At 41.3% G+C, this 18553-nt stretch overlaps 1 protein-coding gene across 1 annotated transcript; it reads right to left on the bottom strand.

Annotated features, from left to right (window-relative positions):
* Positions 1-427: 427 nt before the first annotated feature.
* GPR148 (G protein-coupled receptor 148) lies at positions 428-11189 on the bottom strand. The gene is given in 5 exon segments (XM_077860881.1): positions 428-1029; positions 1032-1160; positions 1163-1535; positions 1537-1577; positions 11045-11189. Coding segments are annotated over 5 exon segments (1218 nt in total). The 3' UTR covers positions 428-499.
* Between the last annotated feature and the right edge of the window lie 7364 nt (positions 11190-18553).

The following is an 18553-nucleotide window of genomic DNA, read 5'->3' as shown; positions in this document are numbered from 1 at the left end:
TCCAGCTTCATAAATGTCTTCACAACACCCCTCAGTATACATGGGTCCTACATTGTTCTCCTCCTTCCCATATACTGAGGAGCTTCCAAAATGGAGGCTCATGGTTCCAGATTCAGCAGATCTGCTTGCTCACTTTCCAGGTTCAAGCTTTCAGTAACATTTTGGTTTCTGTGTGTTTGTCAGCAACAGTGCTTTGCCAGTGGTGATAGAGGGTATGGTGGAAGCCATTGGAAAAACACAGCTCAGGGCCTCACCCCACTTTGATCAGAGTTCTGCTGAATCACTTTTATTTGCTTCCATTTTCAAGTAGAAAATCTTCACTTCAGTGAGCTTTCTCTACTCAAAAACTTTTGAAATGTAAAAAAAAAAAAAAACCTTTTGAAATGTTGAAAACCATCAGTTGAGATAATCTTAGAGGTTCTGTTGTACAAGTATATGGCAATTTCTCTGGAATTGGCAATAATTGGATGTTGAAGCATCTGATGTATAATTTTTAACCTCAGCTTGCCAGACTGTGAAGACTGTAGCTCTGAGAAATAGTGAAGATGTCACTGTGCCTCTTGGATGAGAAGTGGCCCCAGACCATCTCCAGTAGCTTCCAGTAACGAAGTGTGTACAGATATGGAAGTTGGGCACAAGGAGGCATCATGAACACCTCGTTCTTCACTGCCATGAGCCACACATGAGTTCTGGCATCAGTGTGGTGGTACTTGATTAGCATGATGTCCAGGGAAAATACCACAACTGAGCTAACATACAGTATGATTAGCACTGTGTGGATAAGCAGGATACCCCTGGATCAGGAACAGCCTTGTACCCAGATACCTGAAGTCCTGGTCTCTGCATAGATCCTCCAGAAGCAGTAGGTGTTGAGAGGTGTGCATAGAAAGAGAATGCATAAAATTCAGGTGTGGGTGACAGTGACCAGTGGGCCACAACCTGACTCAGTGCCCAGAATTAGCTGCAGGATACATTAGGCCCCTTGCTCCTCTAACCTGGCATTTTGCTACTTGCTAAGCCAAATGAGACATCTGAGAAGAAGCAGGCCACCAGCCAGATGAGGGCCACCACTTTCTGGGCAGCCTCATAGGACATGAAGGAGAAATAGCACAGAGGATAAGCAACTGCCAGGTAGGTGTGTAGCACAGTGGCCATGAAGGCAAGATGGTGCTGATATAGGCAGTGAAGATGGCATCTGTGAGAATACCACAAGCAATGAGGCCCAGGGACCAGCTGCCCAGGTTGCTAGGGGAAATAAGCATGTGGAAGACAAGATAGGCCAGATCCGAGAGCAGGATGTTAGCCAGTAGTAGATAGTGGGACTCTTGCCACAGTCTCTGCCCCTGCAGGATGGTTACCAGCAGCAGAGGGCTCAAAGTCAGTATAGCTACAGCCAGCATATTTCAGGGGAAGAATAGCCAGTGCAGCAGGGAAACAGCCACCTTGAGGTCTCCAAAGCTCAGAGAGGTGTTGTTGGATAACTGAGGCATGCAGGAAGGCTCATGTATGAGCTGGTCAGAGGCTGGCCAGGCTGTTTGTGTCCAGGGGGAAAGGTGTCAACTGATCCCCTATGCTTCCTGATAGGAATGGCAGGTTTTCTCACAGGTGGTTGGTTCTGTACCCACCCAAGGTATGGATCTCCCCTGCAAGGATCCTGATGGTGCTACTCCTCTACAGAAATGCTATGCTTAAAAAAAAAAAAAAAAAGAAATACTATGCTTGAGCAGGCCATAGGAATAACTATTTAACAAAAATAAAACAACAAAGCAAAATTCTATTCACACACGGCTTCCTACATTCATGCACATCTGCCAGCTATCCTGACTTTATATATATGGGCACACCTAAATGGGTCAGTCAATTGCCATGATTCATTGGTCACTGATCTCTCAAGAAGTGTCCCCCATCTGGTTTAGGTGAGCAGGCTTTATGCCTTTGAGATCCTGGCTCTGAGACTTTGGGAAGCTTTGTTCATCTCTCCACATTTATTTCCTAATATGTGAAATGTCAATGCTGCCCATGCAGACCTCATGGGAAAAAAATCCAGAGGTAACATACTTAGTGCAATACATAGCCTTGGGTAAATGCTCAATACATGTTATGTTTTACCTTATCACACTCTCCAGAGGTTAGGATGCTCTCTGCTCCATAGACTCTCTTGTCCACGCTACAGAAGGAGTGTGCTAGGTGCTTCATGCCCTCTGAGATATAGATAGATAGATAAATAAACCATTAGCCAGACTTTTTAAAAAGAAGAGAGAACAGGCTCAAATTAATAAAACCATGAATGAAAGAGGAGAGATCACAACCAATACCAAGGAAATACAATTTTAAAAATGTATTATGAACAGCTATATCAACAAATTAGGCAATCTGGAAGAAATGGATGCATTTCTGGAAAACCACAACTTACCAAAACTGGAACGGGATGTAATAGAAAACCTGAACAGTCCAATAACCAGGGAGGATATTGAAGCAGTCATCAAAAACCTCCCAAGACACAAAAGTCCAGGGCCAGATGGCTTCCCAGGGGAATTTTATCAAATGTTTAAAGAAACATCAATACCTATTCTACTAAAGCTGTTTGGAAATATAGAAAGAGATGGAGTACTTCCAAATTCGTTCTATGAGGCCAGCATCACCTTAATTCCAAAACCAGACAAAGACCCCACCAAAAAGGAGAATTACAGACCAATATCCCTGATGAACATGGATGCAAAAATTCTCAACAAGATACTAGCCAATAGGATCCAACAATACATCCAACAATACAATACAATACAACAAAGAAAATTATTCACCATGACCGAGTAGGATTTATCCCCGGGACACAAGGCTGGTTCAACACTTGTAAAACAATCAATGTGATTCATCATATCAGCAAGAGAAAAACCAAGAACCATATAATCCTCTCATTAGATGCAGAGAAAGCATTTGACAAAATACAGCACCCATTCCTGATAAAAACTCTTCAGAATGTGAGGATAGAGGGAACATTCCTCAACATCTTAAAAGCCATCTACGAAAAGCCCACAGCAAATATCATTCTCAATGGGGAAGCACTGGGAGCCTTTCCCCTAAGATCAAGAACAAGACACGGATGTCCACTCTCACGACTGCTATTCAACACAGTACTGGAAGTCCCAGCCTCAGCAATGAGACAACAAAAAGACATTAAAGGCATTCAAATTGGCAAAGAAGAAGTCAAACTCTCCCTCTTCGCCAATGACATGATACTCTACATAGAAAACCCAAAAGACTCCACCCCAGGATTGCTAGAACTCATACAGCAATTTGGTAGTGCGGCAGGATACAAAATCAATGCCCAGAAGTCAGTGGCATTTCTATACACTAACAATGAGACTGAAGAAAGAGAAATTAAGGAGTCAATCCCATTTACCTAGGAATAAACCTAACCAAAGATGTAAAGGATCTATACCCTAAAAACGATAGAACACTTCTGAAAGAAATTGAGGAAGACCCAAAGAGATGGAAAAATATTCCATGCTCATGGATTGGCAGAATTAATATTGTGAAAATGTCAATGTTACCCAGGGCTATTTACATGTTTAATGCAATCCCTATCAAAATACCATGGACTTTCTTCAGAGAGTTAGAACAAATTATTTTAAGATTTGTGTGGAATCAGAAAAGACCCCGAATAGCCAGGGGAATTTTAAAAAAGAAAACCATAGTTGGGGGCATCACAATGCCAGATTTCAGGTTGTACTACAAAGCTGTGGTCATCAAGACAGTGTGGTACTGGCACAAAAACAGACACATAGATCAATGGAACAGAATAGAGAATCCAGAAGTGGACCCTTAACTTTATGGTCAACTAATATTCGATAAAGGAGGAAAGACTATCTATTGGAAGAAAGACAGTCTCTTCAATAAATGGTGCTGGGAAAATTGGACATCCACCTGCAGAAGAATGAAACTAGACCACTCTCTTTCACCATACACGAAGATATACTCAAAATGGATGAAATATCTAAATGTGAGACAGGATTCCATCAAAATCCTAGAGGAGAACACAGGCAATACCCTTTTTGAACTCAGCCACAGTAACTTCTTGCAAGATACATCCACGAAGGCAAAAGAAACAAAAGGAAAAATGAACTACTGGGACTTCATCAAGATAAGAAGCTTTTGCACAGCAAAGGATACAGTCAACAAAACTCAAAGACAACCTACAGAATGGGAGAAGATATTTGCAAATGACGTATCAGTTAAAGGGCTAGTTTCCAAGATCTATAAAGAACTTATTAAACTCAACACCAAAGAGACAAACAATCCAATCATGAAATGGGCAAAAGACATGAACAGAAATCTCATAGAGGAAGACATAGACATGGCCAACATGCACATGAGAAAATGATCTGCATCACTTGCCATCAGGGAAATACAAATCAAAACCACAATGAGATACCTCCTCACTCCAGTGAGAATGGGGAAAATAAACAAGGCAGGAAGCCACAAATGTTGGAGAGGATGCGGAGAAAAGGGAACCCTCTTACACTGTTGGTGGGAATGTGAACTGGTGCAGCCACTCTGGAAAACTGTGTGGAGGTTCCTCAAAGAGTTAAAAATAGACCTGCCCTATGACCCAGCAATTGCACTGTTGAGGATTTACCCCAAATATTCAGATGCAATGAAACGCCGAGACACCTGCACCCCGATGTTTATAGCAGCAATGTCCACAATAGCCAAACTATGGAAGGAGCCTCGGTGTCATCGAAAGATGAATGGATAAAGAAGATGTGGTTTATGTATACAATGGAATATTACTCAGCCATTAGAAATGACAAATACCCACCATTTGCTTCAACGTGGATGGAACTGGAGGGTATTATGCTGAGTGAAATAAGTCAATCGGAGAAGGACAAACATTATATGTTCTCATTCATTTGGGGAATATAAATAATAGTGAAAGGGAATAGAAGGGAAGGGAGAAGAAATGAGTGGGAAATACTGAAAGGGAGACAGAACATAAAGACTCCTAACTCTGGGAAACAAACCAGGGGTGAAAAAAAAAAAAAACAAACCAGGGGTGGTGGAAGGGGAGGAGGGTGGGGGGTGGGGGTGAATGGGTGACGGGCACTGAGGGGGGCACTTGACGGGATGAGCACTGGAGCACTGGGTGTTATTCTGTATGTTGGTACATTGAACACCAATAAAAAATAATTTTATTAAAAAAATATCTCAACAAGATACTAGCCAATAGGATCTAACAATACATTAACAAGATTATTCACAATGACCAAGTGGGATTCATCCCCAGGATGCAAGGCTGGTTCAACACTCATAAAGCAATCAACATGATAGATCATATCAACAAGAGAAAAAACAAGAACCGTATGATCCTCTCACTAGATGCAGAGAAAGCATTTGAAAAAATACAGCACCCATTCCTGATAAAAACTCTTGAGAGTGTAAGGATAGAGGGAACATTCCTCAGCATCTTAAAAACCATCTACGAAAGCCCACAGCAATATCATTCTCAATGGGTAAACACTTGGAGCCTTTCCCCTAAGATCAGGAACACAACAGGGATATCCACTCTCACCACTGCTATTCAACATAGTACTAGAAGTCCTAGTCTCAGCAATCAGGCAACAAACAGAAATGAAAGGCATTCAAATTGGCAAAGAAGAAGTCAAACTCCCTCTTTGCAGATGACATGACACTGCACATAGAAAACCCAAAAGACTCCACACCAAGATTGCTAGAACTCATACAGCAATTCGGTAGTGTGGCAGGATACAAATCAATGCCCAGAAATCAGTGGCATTTCTATACACTAAAAATGAGACCGAAGAAAGAGAAATTAAGGAGTAAATCCCATTTACAATTGCACCCAAAAGCATAAGATACCTAAGAATAAATCTAACCAAAGAGGTAAAGAATCTATACCCTAAAAACTACAGAAGACTTCTGAAAGAAATTGAGGAAGACAGAAAGAGATGGAAAAATATTCCATGCAGGATCCCTGGGTGGCGCAGTGGTTTGGCACCTGCCTTTGGCCCAGGGCGCGATCCTGGAGATCCGGGATCGAATCCCACGTCAGGGTCCCGGTGCATGGAGCCTGCTTCTCCCTCTGACTGTGTCTCTGCCTCTCTCTCTCTCTCTCTCTGACTATCATAAATAAATAAATTAAAAAAAGAAAAAAAGAAAAAAAAAGAAAAATATTCCATGCTCATGGAATCGAAGAATATTGTGAAAATGTCTATGCTACCCAGGACAATTTACATGTTCAATGCAATTCCTATCAGAATACCATGGACTTTCTTCAGAGAGTTGGAACAAATCATCCGAAGACTTTTTTGGAATCAGAAAAGACCTTGAATAGGCAGGGGCATTTTGAAAAAGAAAACCATAGCTGGGGGCATCACAATGCCAGATTTCAAGTTGTACTACAAAGCTGTGGTCATCAAGACAGTGTGGTCCTGGCACAAAAACAGACACATAGATCAATGGAACAGAATAGAAAATCCAGAAATGAGCTTTCAATTCTATGGTCAACTAATATTTGACAAAGCAGGAAAGACTATCCTCTGGTTAAAGGACAGTCTCTTCAATAATTGATGCTATGAAAATTGGACATCCACATGCAGAAGAATGAAACTAGACCATTCTCTTACACCATACACAAAGATAAACTCAAAATGGATGAAATATCTAAATGTGAGACAAGATTCCATCAAAATCCTAGAGGAGAACACAGGCAACACCTTTTTTGAACTTGGCCACAGTAACTTCTTGCAAGGGAAACAAAAGCAAAAATGAATTATTGAGACTTCATCAAGATAAGAAGCTTTTGCACAGCAAAATAAACAGTCAACAAAACTAAAAGACAACCTACAGAATGGGAGAAGATTTTGCAAACGATATATCAGGTAAAGGGCTAATATCCAAGATGTATAAAGAACTGACTAAACTCAACAGCAAAGAAACAAGCAATCCAATCATGAAATGGGCAAAAGACATGAACAGAAATTTCACCGAGGGAGGCATACACATAGCCAATAAGCATATAAGAAAATGCTCCGCATCACTTGCCATCAGGAAAATACAAATCAAAACCACAATGAGATACCACCTCACACCAGTGAGAATAGTGAAAATTAACAAGACAGGAAACAACAAATGTTGGAGAGGATGTGGAGAAAGGAGAACCCTCTTGCACTGTGTGGAGAAAGGGGAACACTTTTGCACTGTTGGTGGGAATGTGAACTGGTACAGTCATTCTGGAAAACTGTTTGGAAGTTCCTCAAAGAGTTAAAAATTGAGCCACCTTATGACCCAGCAATTTCACTACTGGGGATTTACCCCAAAGATACAGATGCAGTGAACGACTGAGACACGTGCACCACAATGTTTAAATTTTTTTTTTAATTTTTATTTATTTATGATAGTCACAGAGAGAGAAATAGAGAGAGGCAGAGACACAGGCAGAGGGAGAAGCAGGCTCCATGCACCGGGAGCCCGATGTGGGATTCGATCCCGGATCTCCAGGATCACGCCCTGGGCCAAAGGCAGGCGCCAAACCGCTGCGCCACCCAGGGATCCCCGCACCACAATGTTTAGAGCAGCAATGTACAATAGCCAACTGTGGAAAGAGCCTCGTTGTCCATTGAAAGATGAATCAATAAAGAAGATGTGGTCTATATATACAATGAAATATTGCTCAGCCATTACAAATGACGAATACCTACCATTTGCTTCAACGTGGATGGAACTGGAGGGTATTATGCTAAGTGAAGTAAGTCAGTCGGAGAAGCACAATCATTATATGGTTTCATTCATACGGGGAATGTAAAAAATAGTGAAAGGGATTATAGGGGAATGGAGGGATGATGATTGAGAAAAATTAGAGAGGGTGACACACCATGAGAGACTCCTAACTGGGAAATGAACAAGGGATAGTGGAAGGGGAGGTGGGCGGGGGAATTGGGTGACTGGGTGATGAGCACTGTGTGGGGCACTTGATGGGATGAGCACTGGGTGTTTTACTATATGTTGGCAAATTGAATTAAAATAAATAAATAAATAAATAAATAAATATACATATATAAACAAATTACAAATAAATAAATAAAATTTCAAAAACCCAGATTTTTTAAATAATTAAATAATACATATTAGTAAAAGATAAATTAAAATCCTGATAGCTCGCATAGCCCTTACTACTCTCCCTATCTCCTGTGTTTAGTTGGTGACATGGCTCTCTACCACACTGAGCTCCTTGAGTGCAGGACTGGAGCTTGTGTATACCCATGCACCTTCTCCCTTCAGGTGGTATTGACAGCTCAGCCCTCCTACCTGCTAATTTCTGGGATAATAAATAAATGGATGGTAGCACTGGGATCCTGTGCAGGGTTTCTGGGACAGGCAGACCATAATGTTTGGCCCTCATTGTCTGTATGCAAACTTGAGTGCCTCATGCTCCTCAGGGCCAACCCACAATTCACCTTCTGCACACACCAAGGTGTCTATCACCCTTTCTCTGCATGGTAGTCAGAGGAACTTTTTTATTCATACCTTCCCTGAGGCCTTAAAGTTTATTTTATTGGATTTTAGCATACCGGGGATATCTTTGAAAAGCCTCTTTAATTCTGCCTATAGTTAAAGGCCCCAAAAGTCCCCATAAAGCCTGGAAAGTCATCCTTGTTCTGTCCCAGCTGAAGAAACCCTATGACTATCCCTCCCTACATGGCAGCTACCCATAACTCTCTCTGCCCAGTCTGTTCCCACTAAGTCCTCTGCCTGGCACGCTCCTCAGCCATTCTCTTCAGTTGTTCCTTTAATCTGGAGGCTGCTCCTTCCCATCTTCTGTAGACTCAGTTCCTCTCCATTACATCACCCCGCTGCTTCCGGTACTACCTAGATCACACTTGGGATTTATTTTGCCTACTTATTTAATTCTAAAAGTTAATATATATGACACCCTGTTCTTTTACAATCATTGTAAACTATTTTAAATATATTGAAAAATACAGAGAAGAATTTACAAATGCTCATGGACCTACTATCCAGAATTAACAAATGTTCATTTTTTGCCATATTTGCTTCCAATAATTTTATATATCATTTTATTTTATTTTATATGCAAATAAATGTATAAAATATTGTATGTTTTATATGTGATACATATCACATATAAATATAACAAAATATTTCACATATAATTTATAGCCCGTTTTGTCACTATCCTCTGGCCTTTCTCTTTCCTTCCTACCCAGAGATTACATCCACTCATAGAATTTGATCTATATTTCTTCTGCCCATGTGTTTGAACTTTCACTGTAAATATATGATTCCCAAAGCATATATGGTATTGATGTTCATGTTTGGTATTGCACTGTGATTTAATTATGCTATTGCATTTTTTACTCAGTATTATACCTTGTAGGCCAGTGTTTTCCCCACACAAGTCTAGTCTATTCTACAAAAATGTCCTACAGCATTTCATTCTCTAAACATACCATCGCTCTTTATCCTTCACCTATTGCTGACATGTATGCTATGTAATGTATTACAAGCAGAGCGGTGATGAAAATGCTAGATCAAGTCTTTGAAGTACATATATGATGTTTCTCTAGAAGTACTTTTGCTTGACCACTAGGAATCACACATTCATCAGAATTTTCCTCTTGTAAGCAACATGCAGGTGGGATGGAGTACCCTTCATTTAGGAAATGGATAGTCCCACTGTGCACAGTCATGTCTAAGGCCTGAGCACCTGTGATGAACTGAAGACATCCAGAGACCTCTGGAAGGGAAAATGCACCCAGGATGCTGGTGGAACAGGCTCTTCCTGGCCCTGCTCTCCTGGGGCTTCAGGTACCCCAGCTGCATATCATCACTCCACAAAGAGGCTGTGTCACACACAAAAGAAAGCAGCCTCTGCCTCAAAGGAGCTTGTGCTGCAGCAGGAGGGTGGGAAAGGGGGGCAGTGCACCCACAGGACGGAACAGAGGAAGATAATGTTTTTAAAACTCCCCACACGCTTGATGGGATGAGCACTGGGTGTTGTTCTATATGTTGGCAAATTGAACACCAATAAAAAATAAATTTATATAAAAAATAAATATATAAGAAAAATACATTAACAATATACAGTGAAATGTTAAAAATTTATTCTATATTTGATGGCATGTGGTATTTTAACAATAAATTTAATAATAAAAATAAATAAATAAATAAAACTCCCCACAACATACTAAGGGGATTTCCAGAGGCAGTGAGCTTCCATTTGGTGGGGGAGAATAGAGGGGGAGCCATTAGGGGGTCAGGTATGGTGCAGATGGTGGGAAGGTTAGAGGGATAAGGGTACACTGAACTAGGGATGGTGGAAAGAGTAGCTACCAGAGAACCAGTGTACCTGAAGATGAATGCCATGATTTTAGGTCCTACGTCTGGGGATACAAGCTGGTTAAAGCAATCTCAAACAGTTTAATGCTGCCACCTGGTGGCAAGCCTCAGAGCAACCTATTACTGAAGGAAGGAGAAAGTGGAAAAACCCAACTGGGCATGAAAATGCTAGAGGGGAAAGATGCTGTCCTGTCCCATCATTTGTAGGTGGTCGCTGCAGTGCAGACTGTAGAGAGGCTGTATGGAACAGTGGCTACCATCATGGGTTCTAGAGCCTACTAGTGGGGCCCAGTCCTGGTACTGACCATGCCTGTATGCCACTTTCCCTTCCTACATGTGAGGTAGGAATTAGGACAGTCCATCCCCCCAGGTGACTGTGTGACCTCACAGTGTTGCTCCTCTGCAGATGCTTGTCCAGTGCCCTGCCACTGCTCATAGCGTGCCCTTCACTTCTCCAGACCCACCCAGCGCCTGATGGTGGCAGGCCTGCTCTAAGCCTATCTCTGCATTCCCTTGGAAATAGCATAGAGTTGGGCAAACGAGGAACACGTTAGGGCTCTGACTGACTATAAACAGGACATAGGAGGGCATCAGCAGACCTGGGGTTGAGTCCTGGCCTTCTGTTCCTTGTGTAATGGTTGGTTTTCTTTGGATTCAGTTTCCTCACCTGCAAATTGCCAATGTACGTAGTTGTGGAGATGACATGTGGGAGGCATGGAAGGCATATGTTGCAATGCCAGACATGTCCTTCCCTCCCGCTGAGCACTCCAGAGGCAGCCCAGATGGTGAGCAGCAAATCTCCAGTACGTCATCCTCTCCAAATTCCCCTTCATCCCCCACATTCCCTGAAAACAGTTTTCCAGTGGCTTCTTATTGGGAGGCTGCCTTTGTCCTCACATCCACTTGCCTGGTGTGCCCTGGCTCCTGCCCAGTTGTCACTCCTACCTTCTGAAATGCCTCCATCCTCCCCACTCCTGTTGCTTCCTTTGAGGCCTGGTCATCATGCTTCCCCACTCTCCTCACTCTGTTCATTTCTTCCAGTTTCCCTTCAAAACTCTCAGTCTTGTCCTCTATGTCTCTGAATATATTAGGGAGAGGTATAGTACTTTTTATTCTTCAGCTTTTGTGTGTGGTAGGGGGTGGAGGGTATATACATAACTTCTCAAGAGAAAGCCAATTTAGAGAGGGAATTATCTCAAAAATATGTGTGGATGTGGATTTGCCTAAGAGAGTGAAAACAATGAAATCCACGTAAAGACCACAAGGTTCCTGAGTTTACGTCACAAGTAGTACTGTGGTCTGGTACTGACAGGAAAAGAAAAAGTACAAAATGAAAGTTTGGGCCCTCAGATCTCAACCAGGGGGAAGCAAGCTGGCAGATCTTGCAATAGGTGCCATTGCACCTATTCAGGTGCAATTTTGTGCAACCATGTGCTACTTCCCCCCAAAAAAGGGCATGGTGTTTGCAATTATTATTTTCTTTGTGATTTTTACAGTGAGTGCCCATTATTTTAAATGAATTTAGAGAAATATTTTAAAGTTCTTTAAAATATAGTCATTGAGATTAGGGCTATAATTTGTGAAAATATCAATTAATGACTACAGAATGCATACAGAAAAATTTAGAACTTCATTCATAAAAATCTCTAAAATACTATAAATGCTGTTTTATAGATTTTGAAGATTTCCTGTTAAGTTTAAGGAAATATTAAAGGGCAAGAAAAAGTATGGAAGAGGGAAAGCAAAACAAAACAGTTCAGAGAGTATAAAAGGAGCAAAATTAAATATAAAAAAAAAAAAGGAAAGATGGCCAAGAGTCCAAAGGGCAGAGCCAAGAGTCACAGAATTTTTTCTAAGGCCTTGAGACCTTGCCCAGTACAATATATAAACAAGTAACTCCTTTTAACTTTTCATCTCCCCTCTTCTTCCCTTCGAATGGCAATGTCTGAGATTGTCATCCTAGGCCTGTCCCACTATTGTAAGTTGGGAATGTTGGGTTGGTGGTTTCTTTAGTTTTATGGGTCCACAAATGGAGGAAGAATTGTGCTTAAGAACTATGCCTAATGGATTAAAGCTAGAAGCCTCATCATCACTTAATTTAGAGTACTTCAATAATGAGATTCTGGACTTTGGGCTGATGAGATACTGATGTTTTCATTTAGATAAGGTTGGCTTACAAACTGGCCCCAGCATGGATGGCAAGGAGAGACTAGAGAAAGAGGCTGCTGCAGATTGGTAGGTGGCAGATTTAATTTGCAAGGGAATGTAAGCATGAGGCTTGTTTTGGTGGGCCACAGAATGAGTGGATCTCTAAACGGGCAGTTTATTTATTTTATTTATTTTTTATTTATTTTTTATTGGTGTTCAATGTGCAAACATATAGAATAACACCCAGTGCTCATCCCATCAGGTGCCCCCCTCAGTGCCCATCACACAGTCACCCCCACCCCCCACCCACCTCCCTTTCCACCACCCCTTGTTCGTTTCCCAGAGTTAGGAGTCTTTATGTTCTGTCTCCCTTTCTGGTATTTCCCACTCATTTTTTTTCTCCTTTCCCCTTTATTCCCTTTCACTATTATTTATATTCCCCAAATGAATGAGAGCATACAATGTTTGTCCTTCTCCGATTGACTTATTTCACTCAGCATAATACCCTCCAGTTCCATCCACGTAAAGCAAATGGTGGGTATTTGTCGTTTCTATTGGCTGAGGAATATTCCATTGTATACATAAACCACATCTTCTTTATCCATTCATCTTTCGATGGACACCAAGGCTCCTTCCACAGTTTGGCTATTGTGGACATTGCTGCTAGAAACATCGGGGTGCAGGTGTCCCGGCGTTTCATTGCATCTGAATCTTTGCGGTAAATCCCCAATAGTGCAATTGCTGGGTCATAGGGCAGGTCTATTTTTAACTCTTTGAGGAACCTCCACACAGTTTTCCAGAGTGGCTGCACCAGTTCACATTCCCACCAACAGAGCAAGAGGGTTCCCCTTTCTCCACATCCTCACCAACATTTGTTGTTTACTGTCTTATTAATTTTCCCCATTCTCACTGGTGTGAGGTGGTATCTCATTGTGGTTTTGATTTGTATTTCCCTGATGGCAAGTGATGCAGAGCATTTTCTCGTGTGCTTGTTGGCCATGTGTATGTCTTCCTCTCTGAAATTTCTGTTCATGTCTTTTGCCTATTTCATGATTGGATTGTTTTTTTCTCTGCAGTTGAGTTTAATAAGTTCTTTATAAATCTTGGATAATGGCCCTTTATCTGATAGGTCATTTGCATATATCATCTCCCATTCTCTAGGTTGTCTTTTAGTTTTGTTGACTGTATCCTTTGCTGTGCAAAAGCTTCTTATCTTGATGAAGTCCCAATAATTCATTTTTTGCTTTTGTTTCTCTTGCCTTCATGGATGTATCTTGCAAGAAGTTACTGTGGCCAACTTCAAAAAGGGTTTTGCCTGTGTTCTCCTCTAGGATTTTGATGGAATCTTGTCTCACATTTAGATCTTTCATCCATTTTGAGTTTATCTTTGTGTATGGTGAAAGAGAGTGGTCTAGTTTCATTCTTCTGCAGGTGGATGTCCAATTTTCCCAGCACCATTTATTGAAGAGACTGTCTTTCTTCCAGTGGATAGTCTTTCCTCCATTATCGAATATTAGTTGCCCATAAAGTTCAGGGTCCACTTCTGGATTCTCTATTCTGTTCCACTGATCTATGTGTCTGTTTCTGTGCCAGCACCACACTGCCTTGATGACCACAGCTTTGTAGTACAACCTGAAATCTGGCATTGCGATTCCTCCAGCTATGGTTTTCTTTTTTAATATTCCCCTGGCTATTTGGGATCTTCTTTGATTACACACAAATCTTAAGATGATTTGTTCAAACTCTATGAAGAAAGTCCATGGTAAAATGATAGGGATTGCATTAAATGTGTAAATTGCCCTGGGTAGCATTGACATTTTCACAATATTAATTCTTCCAACCCATGAGCATGGGATATTTTTCCATTTCTTTGTGTCTTCCGCAATTTCTTTCAGAAGTGTTCTGTAGTTTTTAGGGTATAGATACTTTACCTCTTTGGTTTGGTTTATTCCTAGGCATCTTATACTTTTGGGTGAAATTGTAAATAGGATTGACTCCTTAATTTCTCTTTCTTCAGTCTTCATATTAATGTATAGAAATGCCACTGATTTCTGGGCATTGATTTTGTATCCTGCCACACTACCGAATTGTTATATGAGTTCTAGCAATCTTGTGGTGGAGTCTTTTGGGTTTTCTATGTGCAGTGTCATGTCACCTGCAAAGAGGGAGAGTTTGACTTCTTCTTTGCCAATTTGAATGCCTTTCATCTCTGTTTGTTGCCTGATTGCTGAGACTAGGACTTCTAGTACTATGTTGAATAACAGTGGTGAGAGTGGATATCCCTGTTGTGTTCCTGATCTTAGGGGAAAGGCTCCCAGTGTTTTCCCATTGAGAATGATATTTGCTGTGGGCTTTTCATAGATGGCTTTTAAGATACTGAGGAATGTTCCTCTATCCCTACACTCTGAACTTTTGTGTCTTGGGAGGTTTTTGATGACTGCTTCAATTTCCTCCCTGGTTTTTGGCCTGTTCAGGTTTTCTATTTCATCCTGTTGCAGTTTTGGTAATTTGTGGTTTTCCAGAAATGCGTCCATTTCTTCCAGATTGCCTAATTTATTGGCGTAAAGCTGCTCATAATAATTTTTTAAGATCGTTTTTATTTCCTTGGCATTGGTGGTGATCTCTCCTTTCTCATTCATGATTTTATTAATTTGAGTCTTCTCTCTCTTCTTTTTAATAAGGCTGGCTAATGGTTTATCTATCTTATTAGTTCTTTCAAAGAATCAACTCCTGGTTTTGTTGACCTGTTCCACAGTTCTTCTGGTCTAGATTTCGTTGAGTTCTGCTTGAATCTTTATTAACTCTCTTCTTCTTCTTGGTGTAGGATCTGTTTGCTGGTTTTTCTCCAGCTCCTTTAGGTGCAAGGTTAGCTTTTGTATTCTATAATTCTTTCCAGTTTTTGGATGGACGCTTGTATTGCAATGTGTTTCCCCCTCAGGACTGCTTTTGCTGTTTCCCAAAGATTTTGAAGGGTTGTATCTTCATTCTCATTAGTTTCCATGAATCTTTTTAATTCTTCCTTAATTTCCTGGTTGATCCTTTCATCTTTTAGCAGGATGGTCCTTAACCTCCACGTGTCTGAAATCCTTCCAACTTCTTCTTGTGATTTAATTCTAGTTTCAAAGCATTATGGTCTGAAAATATACAGGGGATGATCCCAATCTTTTGGTATCAGTTGAGACCTGATTTGTGACCCAGTATGTGGTCTATTCTGGAGGAAGTTCCTTGTGCACTTGAGAAGACTGTGTATTCAGTTGTGTTTGGATATAAAGTTCTGTAAATATCTGTGAAATCCATCTGGTCCAGTGTATCATTTAAAGCTCTTGTTTCTTTGTAGATCTTGTCCTTAGAAGATCTGTCAATTGTAGAAGTGCTACATTCAAGTCCCCAAGTATAAGTGTATTATTATCTAAGTATGTCTTAACTTTGTTTATTAATTGATTGATATCCTTGGCAGCTCCCACATTCAGGGCATAAATATTCATCATTGTTAGGTCCTATGTTGGATAGATCCTTTAAGTATGATATAGTGTCCCTCTTCATCTCTTACTACAGTCTTTGGGATAAACTTTAATTTATCGGATATAAGTTGGCTACCCCTGCTTTCTTTTGAAGACCATTTGAATGGTAAATGGTTCTCCAACCTTTTCTTTTACAGGCTGTAGGTGTCCTATGTCCTAAATGAGTCTCTTATAGACAGCAAATAGATGGGTCTTCCTTTTTTATCCAGTCTGAAACCCTGCATCTTTTGATGAGGTCATTAAGCCCATTCATGTTCAGAGTTACTATTGAAATTTTGAATTTAGTGTCATCATGATACCTATTCAGTCCCTGTTTTTGTGGATTGTTCCCTTTAGACTTCCTCTTTCTATTACAGAATTCCCCTTAGTATTTCTTGCAGAGCTGGCTTGGTGGTCACATATTCTTTCAGTTTCTGCCTATCTTGGAAGCTCTTTCTCTCTCCTTCTATTCTGAATGAAAGCCTTGCTGGATAAAGTATTCTTAGCTGCATGTTCTTCTCATTTAGGACCCTGAATATATCCTGCCAGCTCTTTCTGGCCTGCCAGGTCTCTGTGAAGACGTCTGCTGTTAATCTAATAGTTCTCCCCATATAAGTTAGGGATCTCTTATCTCTTGCTGGTTGAAGGATCATCTCTTTATCTTTGGAATTTGCAAGTTTCACTATTAAATGTCTAAGTGTTGAGCAGTTTTTATTGATTTACGGAGGGATCTCTCTATCTCCTGGATCTGAATGCCTGTTTCCCTTTCCAGATTAAGGAAAGTTCTCAGCTATGTTTTGTTCAAATACATTTTCTGGACCTCTGTCTCTTTCGGCGCCCTCGGGAACCCCAATTAAACGTAGATATTTCCGTCTGAGGCTGTCATTTATTTCCCTTAACCTATCCTCATGATCTTTGTTTTTCTCTTTTTTCCTCAGTTTCCCTTCTTGCCATCTACTTGTCATCTATGTCACTCACTCATTCTTCTACCTCATTAGCCCTTGTCATTAGGACTCTAGTTTGGATTGTATCTCATTTAATTGATTTTTAATTTCTGCCTGATTAGATTCTGCAGTCATCAAGTCTCTTGGATCCTTTATGCTTTCTTCTAGAGCCACCAGTAGCTTTATAACTGTGCTTCTGAATTGGCTTTCTGACTTTGAAGTGTAATCCAAATTTTGTACCTCTGTGGGAGAGAGGACTGTTTCTGATTCTTTCTTTTGAGGTGAGTTTTTCCTTCTAGTCATTTTGCTCAGTGTAGAGTGGCCCAAAACAAGTTGTACTTGATACAAGCGCAAACTATTCTCACTCTAGCATTCCAGCTGTTCTCTCTTTAAATCTCAGACCAAATTCGTAGGTTTTCAGGATGATTTCAAAGTTATCTAGGTAATTTGGTGGGGACACGTGACTTGAGGACCCTATTCTTCCTCCATCTTCCCCCCTCCTACCCTTGAGATTTTGACTGAAGAGGTCTGCAGTGGAACTCTGTGTCTGAACTTTTCAAATCCTTCAGGTGATTCTGATGAGAACAACTCACGGCATCACCTTGACATGAGGTTTCCTAATATCCACTCCGTGAAGGACAAGGGCACTGTCTTCACACTGCCTAAACCATATGTGTCCCCTTCTATCTTGGTCCCCCTACTCCTACTGTTTCTTTCCTCAGGGAGATTCTGGGGGCCCCTTGGTCTGCAAGCTGAGCAGTAGTACTTGGTTTCTGATGGGGCTATCTAGCTGGAGCCTGGCCTGACACTACCCTATAAGCTTCAGCATCTTCACCAGGGTCACCTACTTCTTCATGTGGATCAATGAGAAGTGGAGTGCCTCACCCAATCCTGATCCTTCTTTTGCTCTCCTCAGGACACACCTCCTATTTTGAATGACTTTTCTTCTCTTGGCTCAGTGTATAAGCCCAGAACTGTATAAGCTTTGTGTCTTCACAGACCTTCCTTCTGCTGCTGATTTCCCTAAGGACTCTGTGACAGACCCCATGGTCTCCCCTCTACAAACTTGTCTGCATTAGTGCTAACTGGCTTACTTTCTTCTTAAATGTGTCAATCTCTGAGCTCTCCCATCCATCTGAGGCCTACTCCAGGCCTGACAAATAAAAATAATTAAAGAAGCTTCCCACTTCCTGTTTCTGACCTGTCAGAGATGCTTTCCACTCCCACCCCCACTGTTCTTCAAGCTCCTCAGCACAAGAAGCTCTCTTTCCTCCCTGGACTGGGGGTGGGGAAGGACAGGGACACTCAGGGGATTCTTGGCCATCCAGAGCTGAGTCACTAGCTTGGGGAGTCTTCCAGGAGAGCTATCATGGCTTAAGGGCCAAAGTCTCACCCCTTGGAGAAAGTGACATGCCCTAGGTACCACAGACCACTAACGGCCAGTGCAATGGGGACAGGTCCTCATACAGGTGGATGATTTGCCATGAGTTGGGCATGAATAAGAATATACCAAGTCCACAGGTCACAGAGCCTCTGTTTGAAAGGCTGTATTTGAAATAGACTATGATGGGCCTTGGCCACAAA

Source organism: Canis aureus, chromosome 20 (assembly GCF_053574225.1).
Source record: "Canis aureus isolate CA01 chromosome 20, VMU_Caureus_v.1.0, whole genome shotgun sequence".
NCBI classification, from domain to species: Eukaryota; Metazoa; Chordata; class Mammalia; order Carnivora; family Canidae; genus Canis; species Canis aureus.
Note: the sequence above shows the minus strand (reverse complement) of the source record. Positions and strands in the feature narration are given on the sequence as shown.